Source organism: Phacochoerus africanus, chromosome 11 (genome assembly GCF_016906955.1).
Source record: "Phacochoerus africanus isolate WHEZ1 chromosome 11, ROS_Pafr_v1, whole genome shotgun sequence".
NCBI classification, from domain to species: Eukaryota; Metazoa; Chordata; class Mammalia; order Artiodactyla; family Suidae; genus Phacochoerus; species Phacochoerus africanus.
In genome coordinates this window covers 9,389,347-9,403,671 of record NC_062554.1, presented here as the reverse complement: position 1 = coordinate 9,403,671, position 14,325 = coordinate 9,389,347, and the positions used below count along the sequence as shown (strand labels likewise).

General features: G+C 42.8%; 1 protein-coding gene across 1 annotated transcript; it reads left to right on the top strand.

Moving 5' to 3' along the window:
• The first annotated feature begins 6,196 nt into the window (after window positions 1–6,196).
• LOC125111648 (olfactory receptor 52A1-like) lies at window positions 6,197–7,404 on the top strand. The gene has a single exon (XM_047753664.1). It carries the CDS (start codon window positions 6,425–6,427, stop codon window positions 7,361–7,363), a length of 939 nt encoding a protein of 312 aa, XP_047609620.1. The 5' UTR covers window positions 6,197–6,424; the 3' UTR covers window positions 7,364–7,404.
• The last annotated feature ends 6,921 nt before the right edge of the window (window positions 7,405–14,325 follow it).

Sequence of the window (14,325 nt, the reverse complement as noted above, 5' to 3'; positions counted from 1 at the left end):
CACATGTGCGGTTTTTATCTACTTTACTCGATACACTGAGTTTTTTCCATTTTTCACATATCATAGATTAAGAGCGCTCAATTCAGTGAAATTATGAAAATGGAGTAGGCTATTTTTAATAGCTTAGTCCTTAACCCTTCCACACAGTTCAAAAGCCATTTCATAACAGTACTATCTGTAATCTCCATGGAAATACTATAAACTGGATAGCATTATTAATCTCATTATACAAATTAAGAAACTAAAAGAATTTATGTAAATTTATCAAAGCCAGACAATGAAAAAGTCTCCTTGCAAAAACCAAGTCTGCTAGTTTATGTTGAAAAGCTGAATCAGATTTAAGTTCAAATCCTGACTATCCCACTATTTTATTTTAATTTATTTATTTTATTTTATTTTTTTTTTGTCTTTTGTCCTTTCAGGGCTGCACCCACAGCACATGGAGGTTCCCAGGCTAGGGGTCGAATCGGAGCTGTAGCTGCTGGCCTACACCACAGCCACAGCAACACGGGATCCGAGCTGCGCTAGTGACCTACACCACAGCTCAGGGCAACGCCAGATCCTCAACCCACTAAGCAAGGCCAGGGATCAAACCCGCAACCTCATGGTTCCTAGTCAGATTCATTTCCACTGTGCCACGATGGGAACTCCCTGGCTATCTCACTATTAATATCTATGGAATGTTGCCAATGACTTGATCTGTTTGAATTTAACTCTTCTCATTGGTAAATAGAAGATAAAATAGAGTTTACCCTCGAGAGCTTAAAAATAAATAAAATGATCACGTAACGCAATTAGCAGAGTTTCTGGTAGAGTCTGTTCAAAAAGCATTTAAGTTTTATTACAGGCATTTTCTTCCCTAACAAATCTGATAAAGTCTGTGAATCACACAAAGTTCCCAATGTCTTTATGTTCTGATTTTTTTAGGTTAATAGCATCAAAATTAAAGTCATAAATCTGACAAAATCTCTATATGACGTGACTTAGATGAAGACAACTTAACCTACGGGACAAATACATGAAGTCATTATCAGTACTCTTAGGTGGTACAGATACGCAAATGGAAGCCTGTAGAGTACAATCATCACACCCTAAATCGAAGAGTTAGTAAGTGGCAGAATCCAGATCTGAAACTGGATGATTCAAAACTCATCCTTTAACCAATCACATGATAGGGAATGCTATAAATTAAATTCAAATCCGCTTTTAAAATTGGAATACGAATGATAGCAGGTGATTTTTACATGAACCACTTTCTCCTTTGAGATTCATCAGGACAGTATTTATTCACCTCTGTTCCCTCTAATTTTAATCATGTAATGATATCTAAATATTTCTCTCTTTTTGGATAAAGTCCAATTTACCAAATTTTTCTTCATAGATTGTGCTTTTTTTTTTGTCTTTTTTGCTATTTCTTTGGGCCGCTCCCTCGGCATATGGAGGTTCCCAGGCTAGGGGTCGAATCGGAGCTGTAGCCACCGGCCCACGCCAGAGCCACAGCAACGCGGGATCCGAGCCGCGTCTGCAACCTACACCACAGCTCACGGCAACGCCGGATCGTTAACCCACTGAGCAAGGGCAGGGACCGAACCCACAACCTCATGGTTCCTAGTCGGATTCGTTAACCACCGCACCACGACGGGAACTCCGATATCCAAATATTTCTTTAAGAGGATCTTTATAAAACGCGTCTCTATTTAACACCAGTCTTTCTGATCAGAAAATAAGTCTCACAGGAGCGCCCATCGTGGCTTAGCACAAACGAATCTGACTAGTATCCATGAGGTCACAGGTTCCATCCCTGGCCTCGCGCAGTGGGTTAAGGATCCAGCATTGCTGTGAGCTGTGGTGTAGCTCACAGATGCAGCTGGGATCTGGCATTGCTGTAACTGTGGTGTAGACCAGTGGCTACAGCTCCGATTTGACCCCTGCCCTGGGAACCACCCTATGCTGTGGGTGTGGCCCTAAAAAAAAAAAAAAAAAAAACGAATAAATTCTACTCTGCTGAAGACCAAGGTTGCTAGAATGGTACATGCTTCATTATGAATGTATGTCTGTAAAACAAATTAGAATTGATGATCCTTTGAAAATATTCAGTAGCCTAACCACACCCCTCCCCAGCCCACTCCAAGCAGATCAACTTACCAGCACATTTATATAGTTTGAGATTGAAAAGGACCCAGGATAAAATTTGGGAAAGCACAAAAAGGGTGAGGGGCGAAATAAGTGGAGGAGGTCAAGCGATGACAGTTACCAGTTACAAAATTAAAAAATAATCACAAGGATGTGATGTGCAATATTGGAAATACGGGAAATATTTCAGAGTAACACTGTATATGTGTACTCTACAAAGTACAAATCACTATGCAGTACACCTGAAACGAATGTCACATTCAAGTTAACTACACTTCAAAAGAGTCAGTCGAAGAGAAGAGGAGAGAACCAAAGTGCCAATTTGTTTGGAATTGTTTGTTGGTGAGATAAACATAAACTGAACGTTAGCTCAGATGCCAGTCTGACCTCTGAATCAATTCCATTCAACCTGAATCAGAATCATTGGTTCACTCTCCTTCTCAGAAAGAGCATTGCCTTTTGAGCCCTATCATTTATTCTCCCTAAAATCCCCTGTGGAAGTCCTTTTCGGACAGCTGAAAATGTTCTTCCTAAATCCGCCAATGTCTCACCATACACCAAGTTCTCTCTTCAGGTTAGCTACATATAAGAAAGTCTAGGGGAGTTCCCATCGTGGCGCAGTGGTTCACGAATCCGACTAGGAACCATGAGGTTGCGGGTTCGGTCCCTGCCCTTGCTCAGTGGGTTAACGATCTGGCGTTGCCGTGGGCTGTGGTGTAGGTTGCAGACGCGGCTCGGATCTCGTGTTGCTGTGGCTCTGGCGTAGGCCGGTGGCTACAGCTCCGATTTGACCCCTAGCCTGGGAACCTCCATATGCCGAGGGAGTGGCCCAAGAAATAGCAAAAAGACAAAAAAAAAAAAAGAAAGTCTAGGAACCAGGTGAAACACGACGAGAAGAAAGGTCCCATGTACGTAAATATTTCTGAGACATTACCATTTGTTCTCAGAATGAAAGATTACTAATTTATCTTCCCACATTTCTAGAAATGGGAAGGAATGTATCCTATCTTCTTTTGCCTTTAAATTAAGAGCACATAGCATGGTTCTCTCACATGTATGAGGCATAGAACAACTGCTTTCTGATGGAAGGAAGAAGAAAAGAGGGAGAAGGCACAATGGAAGGGATGGAGAAAAATTTAGTCAAATGCGCAACACCTTTCTCAGAGCTCAGTGTGGTAGGATTTAGAAATGTCTATCACAGCTAGTCATCCAGAGACTATTACTAAATTTACAAAAACAGCCTTAATAAAACAAACATAGGAGCAATGAGACCGCAGGAGAATGAGAAGTAAAAGTGTGACAAAAGACAAATTACGGCTACGGATTTTTCTTTCCACAAGCACCTCACTGAAAGGAAGGGTCATAGGTCTATCTAATTAAATAGAATTCATAGGCATAGGAACATGTCTACAACTAAGTGGACTTGAGATGATTTTGCAAATGAGAACAGCAGAAAGCAACTCAGGTAACAAAAAGAAAACGTGTACATTTTCCTGTATTAGTCTGCGGGGGAAGAGAAGAGGAGAGCAAAGAGCTGTCTGCAAGTTACAGAAATGACTTCAGAGTTGCTCCGTGAGGATGGACTCAGGAGGGCTTATGACTACGCGCTGGGTCCCTTGTGGTTTAATAATCCCTCCGTGTTCACAACTCCTCCTCCCCATTCATTCTTGAGGGGATATTAAAACTGGTGGCTTGCTGTTCTCCTCCCTAATTGGAACTCAAAAGACTGAAGCTGTGCCCAGAATAAGTCCGACCTTGCAAAGAGTTTGGTTGGAGGAGGTCCATGCAAAAGCAACCTCGGACAGCCCTACAGAAGAAGGATCGCGTTTGTGTTGCCGAGAAAAGGGGTATCGGAAGAGATATTCTAGAGATTGTTACGTATTCCCGATGGACCCAGCACCAAATATAATAGAGCTCATGGATTGACTGGATGCTGCTGCAGAGGATGCAAATAGAAGGACGAGGCCCTGCAGGACACACGGTGCAAAGGAGGGAGACCGGGGTCTCAGGAGGAGAGAAGCGTCGATGGCTGATGTGTGATCGGTGCAGCATGTGAAGAACTGACATTACCTGCCAGGTATTTGGTGAGCACAGCAAAGGCTCCCACAGCAACTGACAAGTAAGTCCCACTCTTCCCAAGTTTACCTCCATAATTTTTTTCGCCATCAGCTTTTCCAGTAATGCTCCGTCCACCCGCCCCCCACCATCCCCCTCTCTGTAACTGTCAGGTAGTGCTCACCTGTCAGCGCCTTCCTGTTGAATACGTCAGACACTGTGATTATTCTGAAAGGATTCCTATTCTCACTTTCTTCTTCTTTTTGATGAAGGAAAATTTACCCCATTAGAAAGAATCAGTGATTTATGGACTGGGGGAGTACTGAACTAAGGGGAGCAGACATACCAAAATCAAATAGCTAATTCACTAAGTCTATCAAAAACGATATGTCAGCTGGTGAGGATTCCTGTCGTAAAGTGGCCTGACTTCATTATTTCACTTGGTGTTTAACAGCATAAATCACAGCTGTCCTTGCATTCCTGGCATGTTTGTTGACATCCTGTATACAGTTAGTTGATAATTTATGAGCTTGCTAAGAAGAAGTAACTGGTTGTATATTTGAGTTTTTTAAAGGACCTTTTCCTTCACTGTTTACTTTCTAATTAATCTCTTTTTCTCGAGCTCAAAAACTGACTCACGTCTTCCAGATTATCTAAACTCATTAAGAATGAATGAGCCTCGGAAAAAAATAAAACTTATTTAAAAAATTAAAATCATTTAGAAAAAGAATTAGGAATTCCCGTCGTGGCACAGCGGAAATGAATCCAACTAGGAACCATGAGGTTGGGGGTTCGATCCCTGGCCTCGCTCAGTGGGTTAAGGATCCTGCATTGCCGTGAGCTGTGGTGCAGGTTGCAGATGCGGCTCGGATCTGGGGTTGCTGTGGCTGTGGCTGTGGCTGGTGGCTACAGCTCCAGCTCTGCCCCTAGCCTGGGAACCTCCATATGCCGTGGGAGCGGCCCTAAAAGGAGAAAAGACAAAGAAAGAAAAAAAAAAGAATTAGTGAGTCTCATTTGGACAAATCTCATGCTCATGAACTACTTAAACCCAGGAAACCAGTCTCAGTTTGGCTGAGTGACCCATCTGCCCACATCCTGTCATCATCAGTGTGTTTTCTTGACCCTATTATTGCTGCTACTGGCTTTTCCAAATCTTAGAGATTTCTTCCCTCTAGGTATTCTGTAATGTGCATTACAGAATTTCAACTATTTTGAGCACACAACGAACTTTAAGGATTTCAGCTGAGGAGTTATGAGCAAGAATTAGTACAGTTTTATGAGCAATTAAAAAAAAAAGGAGTAAGGAACTTTGACCCAGGCTTTTGCCAAAATACATGGATTTGAATGATCTTTTTTGGAGCTCTTACTTTACATTCTATTGAAAGGCATCTAGTCTTACACAGAAGAGCTTAGATAGATGATAGGTAGATAGATGGATGGATGGATGGATGGATAGATAGATAGATAGATAGGTAGGTAGGTAGGTAAGTAGGTAGATAATGCTCTTGGGTGTGAACTGTTTTACCTCTATTTTCTTTCATAGGGAATCTTTGACACTAATATACCCACCAGAGTCTGAGAATCTGCTGGTCCAAACCAATCATTCCTGACCTAAAGAAAATTGACAATAATTAAGTACTTGAGCAGTAGCTAGAATGGACAATATGGATGGATTCATTAAACTTTAATGAGATCCTGCTGTGTAGCGCTGGGAACTATGTCTGGTCACTTATGATGGAGCATGATAATGTGAGGAAAAAAATGTATACATGATGTGTAACTGGGTCACCATGCTGTACAGTAGGAAGAAAACTGTATTGGGGAAATAACAATAAAAAAAATTTAAATAACTTTAATTAAAACACAATTTCCAAGCAAAATAAACAAATCTAATTTTTTTCTTTCTTTTTTTTTTTGTCCACAGGTCTGGAAAGGAAATAACAGATAGGTCAGCAGTTTATTCCATTATGCAGGTGATTTTGCTGGTTCTAATGCAGTCAGTCAACTGGCCATGAACATAATACCTCATTGGGGTAGACGGCTCGTGGATGCCCCTTCCCAAAAGTGATGTGCCTCTATCAATCTGTCTTTCCAATAATCTGAATGAGATGGGTGGTATGATCTTAGAGTTCAGCAAAAAATCAGACAATATGATGACGTTGCATAAAAGCAGGAAGTAGAAGATCAGTAGCACTGAGTCATTTCCTTCCTTTGCATCAGGAGGTCCAAGGACACTATGTCCATGTCCAACGTCACGATCCTCACGCCCTCTGTGTTGACACTGATAGGGATCCCAGGCCTGGAGTCCGTGCAGAGCTGGATCGGGATTCCATTCTGTGCCATGTATCTCACTGCTGTGCTGGGAAATTCCTGGCTTCTGAGCATCATCAGGTCAGAACGCAGCCTCCGTGAGCCCATGTACATGTTCCTGGGCATGCTGGCAGTCACGGACATCGCACTTAGTACCAGCGTTGTGCCCAAGATGCTTGGGATCTTCTGGTTTCATGTCTCAGAGATTTATTTTGATGCCTGCTTGCTTCAGATGTGGCTCATCCACACATTTCAGTGTACCGAGTCAGGCATCCTGCTGGCCATGGCCCTGGACCGCTATGTGGCCATCTGTTCCCCCCTGAGACATGCTGCCATCTTTACCCAGCAGCTAGTCACTCAGATTGGGGCTGCGGTAACACTCAGGGCTGCCATCCTTGTAGCCCCCTGCCTCGTCCTGATAAAGTGTCGACTGCACCTTTATCATACCACTGTCATCTCCCACTCCTACTGTGAGCACATGGCCATTGTGAAGCTGGCTGCAGGAAACGTCCGAGTCAACAAAATCTATGGTCTGTTTGTGGCCTTCACTGTTGCAGTGTGTGACCTCACCGTCATCACTCTGTCCTATGTCCAAATATTCGTGGCAGTGTTCCGTCTGCCCCAGAAGGAGGCCAGGCTGAAAGCGGTCCACACTTGCGTCCCTCACATCTGCGTCTTCCTGCAGCTCTACCTCCTCGCTTTCTTCTCCTTCTTCACACACAGGTTTGGGGGGCGCATCCCCCCTTACATCCACATCCTCGTCTCCAGCATCTACTTGGTGGTCCCTCCGTGCCTCAATCCGCTTGTCTATGGGGCAAAGACCAAGCAGATCCGCATCCAAATGACAAAAATGTTCCGTTCGTGAAAGTACCCAGGATTCATCCTTTCATGATTTTCTTGGTGGGCAATGTCATAATCCTTCACAATGTATAAAATGAACAATCTATGTTACTTGAGATGTTTGAGTTTTCCATTTAATTTTTTTTTTTAATTTACCGGAATGTTAGCATCTTACAGATCCTCTTAGCCCATGACAACGGTCTCTCAATAGGATGGTGGATTCTATCTGGGTAACGAGAGCAAGACATAAAAGAGAAAAATAGCAAATGTATGTCCTTTCCCTGCTCTTTCATTTTTAGTTCCTGGCTGAATGTCTCCTTGTAAGCATCTGACTCTAGAAGATTCACACATGACAGATCCCTCACTGAACTGAGATACAGCTAAGGCGTGTTTTGCAGTGTCCAGGTCCTCAGGGAAATCCAGTTCCTAATGCTATTTCTTGGTCACCCGTGTTGTCTTCAAAATAAAAAATAGAGGGAGGTCCTGTTGTGGCTGAGTGCTTAGGTACCCGGCTAGCATCCATGAGGATGCGGGTTCAGTCTCTAGCTTCACTCCGTGGGTTAAGGGTCCAGCCTTGCTGTGAGCTGTGGTATAGGACACAGGCACAGATCCTCATGGCTCGGGCTGGGGCTGGGGCTGGGGCTGGCAGCCACAGCTCTGATTTGACCCCTAACCTGGAACGTCCATGAGCCCCAGGTGCAGCCTAAAACAAAAAGAAAAAAGGAAGGATGGTATTTTATCTATGTTGTTATCAAAACTAAACATTTTATGTTCCTAATGAGATAATACAGTCCAGAAATTTCAGTGAATGTGCAAGTTCCTTCAGGGAATGACAGGCACAGAAAGCATAAGAACGCACGTGTTCCATTTTACACATCAGTACTTTCTCTGCTACCTCCACCACTTTTCCAATTACTTCCTCAAGCGTTATCAAAATCCTAGAATCTTATCCATAGCATGCTGGAGAAGAGCAGCATAATGGTGAGTCTGACATAGCAGTTCATAGATACATTTGAGTGCTGAAAGGAAAAAATCTGCAACCTAGAATACTGTTCCAGCAAGAATACCATTTAAAATAGAAGAAATAAAGAATTTTACCAACAGACAAACCAAAAAGTACAACAATACTAAACCCTTTCTAAAAGAAATACTGAAAGGGCTTTTGTAAATAAAAAAGAGGAAGAAATAGGTGGAGGAAATCACAACTGGAAAGCAATCACTTAAATAAGCCAGCATTAGATCTAAGAGTGGAAAAAAAAAAAAGACTACTGTACTAGCAATGATAACACAAGGAATAGCAAAAGGACAAACATGAAGATTTAAAAAAGGACTTCAAAATCATAGAATGTGGAGAACGAAAATAAGAAAATCTAGACTTTTTTTTTTTTTTTTTTACAATGTGTTGAATATATGACTATCAGGCTAAAGGAAGCAGATATAGGAAGGGGTTAACATACTTCAAAAACAGGGCAACCACAAATCAAAACCAAACATTACATTAACCAACTAAAAATACACAGCATAAATTAAATGGAAATCATCCAACCAAAAAAAGAACAAAGGGAGATATAGAATCAACTGGAAAACAAGATTAAAAATGGCAGTAAATACCTATTTATCAATAATTACCTTAAATGTCAACGGACTGAGTGCTCCAATCAAAAGACCCAGAGTGGTAGATTGGGTTAAAAAAAGCAAGAGCCTACAATCTGCTGTCTACAAGAGACTCACTTTAGGGCAAAGGACACATAGAGATTGAAAGTGAGGGGATGGGAAAAATATATCATCCAATGGACAAGTCAGGAAAGCAGGAGTTGCAGTATTCATATCAGACAAAACAGACGTTAAAATGAAGGCCAATGAAAAAGACAAAGAAGGACACCATTTAATGGCAAAGCATACATTCAAGAAGAGGATATTACAATATTTAACATCTATGCCCCTAATATAGGAGCACCCACAACCCATAACAAATACTAACAGGTATAAAAGGAGAAATGGATGGGATACAATCATAATAGGAGACTTTAACACCCCACTCACATCAAAGGACAGACCCTCTGGACAGAAAATCATAAGGCAAAAGAGATCCTAAATGATACAATGAAAAGTTAGACTTCATGGACATTTTCAGGACATTACATCCAAAAAATCAGAACATACATTCTTTTCAAGTGCACGTGGAACATTTTCAAGTATCGACCACATACTAGGGCACAAAGGAACCTCAACAAATTTAAGAGTATAGAAATAGATCAACTGAACAGACCAACACTAAAATGAAATGGAGTATTTCATAAAAACATTCCCTATAAATAAAGTCCAGGACCAGATGGCTTCACAGGTGAATTCTACCAAACATTCAAAGAGGAAATTATACCCATCCTCCTTAAATTTTTCCAAAAGACCAAAAAAAAGGAACACTCCCAAAGACATTCTATGATGGCACCATCGCTCTAATACCAAAACCAGACAAAGATACCATCAAAAAGAAATCTATAGGTTGATACCTTTGATGACTATAGAGGCAAAGATTCTCAACAAAATTTTAGCCAACTGAATCCAATGACATATAAAAAGATCATACATCACGACCAGTGGGATTCATCCCAGGTTCACAAGGATGGTTCAACGTATGCAAATCAATGTCATACATCACATTAACAAAAGGAAAGTCAAAAACCTATGATCACCCAACTGAGGTAGAGAAGGCATTTGATAAAGTCCAACATCCATTCAGGATAAAACTCTTACCAAGTAGGAATAGAGGGAACATACCTTAACATCATAAAAGCCATTTATGACAAACCCACAGCAATGTAATACTCAATGGAACAAGCTGAAAGCCTTCCCACTAAAACCTGAATAAGACAGATGCCCACTCTCACCACTGTTTTCAACATAGTATTGAGAGTCCTAGCCACAGCAATCAAGAAAATAAAGGCATCCAAATAGGAAGAGAAGGGGTAAAATGGTCACTGTATGCAGATGACATGATACTATATATAGAAAACCCTAAGGACTCAACCCCAAAACTACTTGACCTGACACACAATTCAGCAAAGTAGCAGGATATAAGATAAGATTCACATTCAGACATCAGTTGCATGTCTGTATACTAACAGTGAAATATTAGAAAAGGAATACAAAACTACAATACCTTTTAAAATTGCACCCCAAGAGAGGGAGGACAACATGGCAGAGGAGTAGGGGGACACGCTCGCCCTCTCCCACAAACACAACAAAAAAAGCACATCTACAGAATAAATGACTCACACAGAACAGCAACCAATCGCTGGCAGAGAAACCTAAACTCCAATAACGGCAAGAAGTTTGTGACGTTACTGGGCAGAACGGGAGAAAAGAGGAGAGTGAGAGAAGGTGAATCCGAGTGGGACGGGCGCTCCCGAAAGGGAACTGAGGAGGAGAAAGGGATCCTGCACCCTGGAAAGTCACCTACTCGGGGGGGAAAGATCAAACGAACCGGAGGAATCTCCAGATGCAGAGAAGAGTGTAGCAGGAAGTTGGAGTACTGAAAAGCCGATCAAGAACCAAATGGACCATCTGAACTACTGGCACAGTCACCGAAAATTGAGATGCCTGGGTGGGGGCTGGGCACCAAGACCTCGCCTCCGAAGGTTAGTCCCAAGAACGGGCGGGGGGGGGGGGGGCGGGGCAGAGCGGAAACTACTTGGGAGGCCTAGAAACCAGTCTGTCAAGTTTGACAGGGCAGAGACTGCCTGGGAGACTAGAAAACAAAGCTGTCTCAGCCGAAGGGAGCAATACTCTAGGGGCGGGGAAGTGGAAAGCCGCATCAGAGGGAACCTGGGAGAAGAGCCTGGTCTGCGCCCGTGCTGGGGAGGGGAGAGAAGAAGGGGTCGGTCCCCATAGAATACTCCCCACACCACAGCAAGCCTACAGGCCCGCTAGCTAGCAGAAAGCTGTGCTTCCCAGTGCATTCCCTCCTCCCACCCCCCGCCACCCCTCACTCTCACCAGACCTGGGCCTGCCTGCCATCCGGGAGGGCTGGCCTCAACAATTGCCTGAAGCCTACCACCGCAGGGGCTGTCCCTGCACAGGCCTGCTTGCCCTTTGGAGGGGCTGCACCCCCACGGAGCAGCACCAAACACCACCAGCCCCCGAGAAAAGGCCTGCAGCCCAGAAAAGCTAGAACAAGCCTAGCCAGGCCGTAAATATATCTGCCTAATTCTCAGACGGTTTTTCTGAGTCGGGCTGCCCCGGGGAGGAGCCTCTTGGGTTTTCAGTGGCCCTGCTACCCGCCCAAGCCCCCATGGGGTGCCGAGCCCTAGTGGATCAGCTGCATAGGACTCCCAGCTCCAGGCAGGACCCCCTGCAGCCCAGAAAAGCTGCAACAAGCCTGGCCAGGCCGTGAAAAGGTCTCAGACAGTCTTTCTGAGTCGGGCTCCCTGGGGAAGGAGCCTCTTGGGTTTTCAGAGGCCCTGCTAGCCACCCAAGCCCCCAGGGGGTGCCCCACTCCCGCAGAATAGCTGCTCAGCAGCACTAGCCCCCTGGAGGAGCCCCTGCAGCCCAGAAAAGCTGCAACACTTGGCCAGACTGGAAAAGATCCGCCTACATTCTCAGGCCATCCTTCTGATTTGGGCTGCCCTAGGGAAGAGCCTCTTAGGTTCCAGTGACCCAGATAGCTGCCCCAGCCCCCAGGGGGTGCTGCACTCCTGAGGAACAGCTGCCCAACACCGCCAACCCCCTGCAAGAACCCCACAGCCTAAAAACACCAGACCAAGCTCTGCATGACCAACTGAAATCTGCTACCATCGTGGTGTGGACCTCCCGTCCTGTCTGCCTCAGGAGTCCTCCTTTGCTTCAAAGAAACACTGTTAGCCCCATCAACACTCCAGAAAAGCCACACTGCCTCAAAAGAGATTGACCAACAACGCCAGCCCTCAGGAAATATTCCACAGCAGTGACAAGGCAAACACTGCCCGATAACAGAGAGTACAACTCCCTCAGGAGAAAGAAAACAACAAGCAAGATGAAAGAAGCTGAGAAACCACCCCCAGTCAAACCAACAGGAGAACTCACCTAAAACAGTCAACAATGAAACAGATCTCTGCAGTCTGACAGACCTGGAGTTCAAAAGAGAAATAGTGAAAATACTGAAGGAATTAAGAGAAGATATGAACAGTAATGCAGATACCCTCAGAAACGAACTAGAAAATATAAGGAGGAGCCAAGAAAAACTAGAACATTCATTTGCAGAGATGCAAACTGGACTAAGGGCAGTAAAAACCAGAATGAATAATGCGGAAGAACGAATCAGTGATATGGAAGATAGAATAATGGAAATCACCCAATCAGGTCAGCAGACAGAAAACCGAATCAAAAAACTGGAAAGCAATATAAGAGACCTATGGGATAATACAAAGCGGGCCAATCTATGCATAATAGGAATTCCAGAAGGAGTAGAAAAAGATAAGGGAATGGAAAATATATTTGACGAAATTATCGATGGAAACTTCCCAAATCTAAAGGATACTGGGTTCAAGATACAAGAAGCACAGAGGGCCCCAAACAAACTGAAACCAAATAGACCCACACCAAGACACATCATAATAAAATGGCAAAAGTTAGTGATAAAAGAGGATCCTAAAGGCAGCAAGAGAAAAACAGAATGTTACCTACAAGGGAACCCCCAAAGAATATCAGCTGATTTCTCTACAGAAACACTACAGGCCAGGAGGGAATGGCAAGAGATATTTAAAGTGCTAAAAGGAAAAAATATGCAACCTAGAATACTCTATCCTATCCAGCAGATTATCATTTAAAATAGAAGGGGAAATAAAAATTTTTTCCAACAAACAAAAACTTAAAGAATACAGCAACACAAAACCCAGGTTAAAGGAAAAATTGAAAGGCTTCTCTAAGCCAAAAAGAAAGGAAGGAAAGGGAAGAAAAAGAAAAGAAAAAAAAGAAGAAAGGAAGAACTAGGACTGAGGAAACCGCAATCAGAGAGCAGCCACTCAAATAACCAGCATACAGATTTAATCATGAAGTGCTTCAAACAAAATAAAATTAAAAGAAAAATAAAAAAGAGTCATCAAAACCATAAAATGTGGGCAAGGGATGTTAGGAATAAATAACCCTTTTTGTTTGTTTGTTGTCCCTTCTTAATTTAATATAGTAATGAAGTGTTTGAACTTACAGGACCATCAGGCTAAAACACACAATTATGGGAAGGGGTTAGCATACTTAAAAAACAGGGCAACCACAAGCCAAAACCAAATATGCATTTGCAAAAAATGAAAAAATACACTCAAGCAATAATAACAGGAGACCATCCAACAAAAAAAAAAAAAAAGGAAGAATGGAGAACCATAGACTCAACTGAACACGAGGTTCAATATGCAATAAATAATCATCTGTCAATTATCACCTTAATGTCAATGGACTGAATGCCCCAATCCAAAGACACAGAGTGGCTGAGTGGATAAAAAGGCAAAAACCTTCAATATGCTGCCTACAAGAAACTCACCATAGGACAAAAGATACATATAGATTGAAAGTGAAAGGGTGGGGAACAATATTTCACGCCCATAGACATGACAGAAAAGCAGGAGTCAACACTCATGTCAGGCAAAATAGACTTTAAACAAAAGACATAAAGAAAGACAAAGAAGGACACTACTTAATGATTAAGGGATCCATCCAAGGAGAGGATGTTACTATCGTCAACATATATGCCCCAAATACAGGAGCACCTAATACATACAACAAATATAAACAGACATAAAGGGAGATATTGATGAGAATACAATCATAGTGGAGACCTTATACCCCCCCTCACATCAATGGACAGATCCTCTAGACAGAAAACCAATAAAGCAACAGAGATCCTAAAGGAAACAATAGAAAAGTTAGACTTCATTGATATCTTCAGGACACTACATCCAAAAAAATCAGAATACACATTCTTCTCAAATGCTCATGGAACATTCTCAAGAATCGACC

What these genes read in the sequence shown, in the direction of transcription:
- LOC125111648 (XM_047753664.1), top strand. Translation starts at nt 6,425, where the DNA reads ATGTCCATGTCCAACGTCACGATCCTCACGCCCTCTGTGTTGACACTG.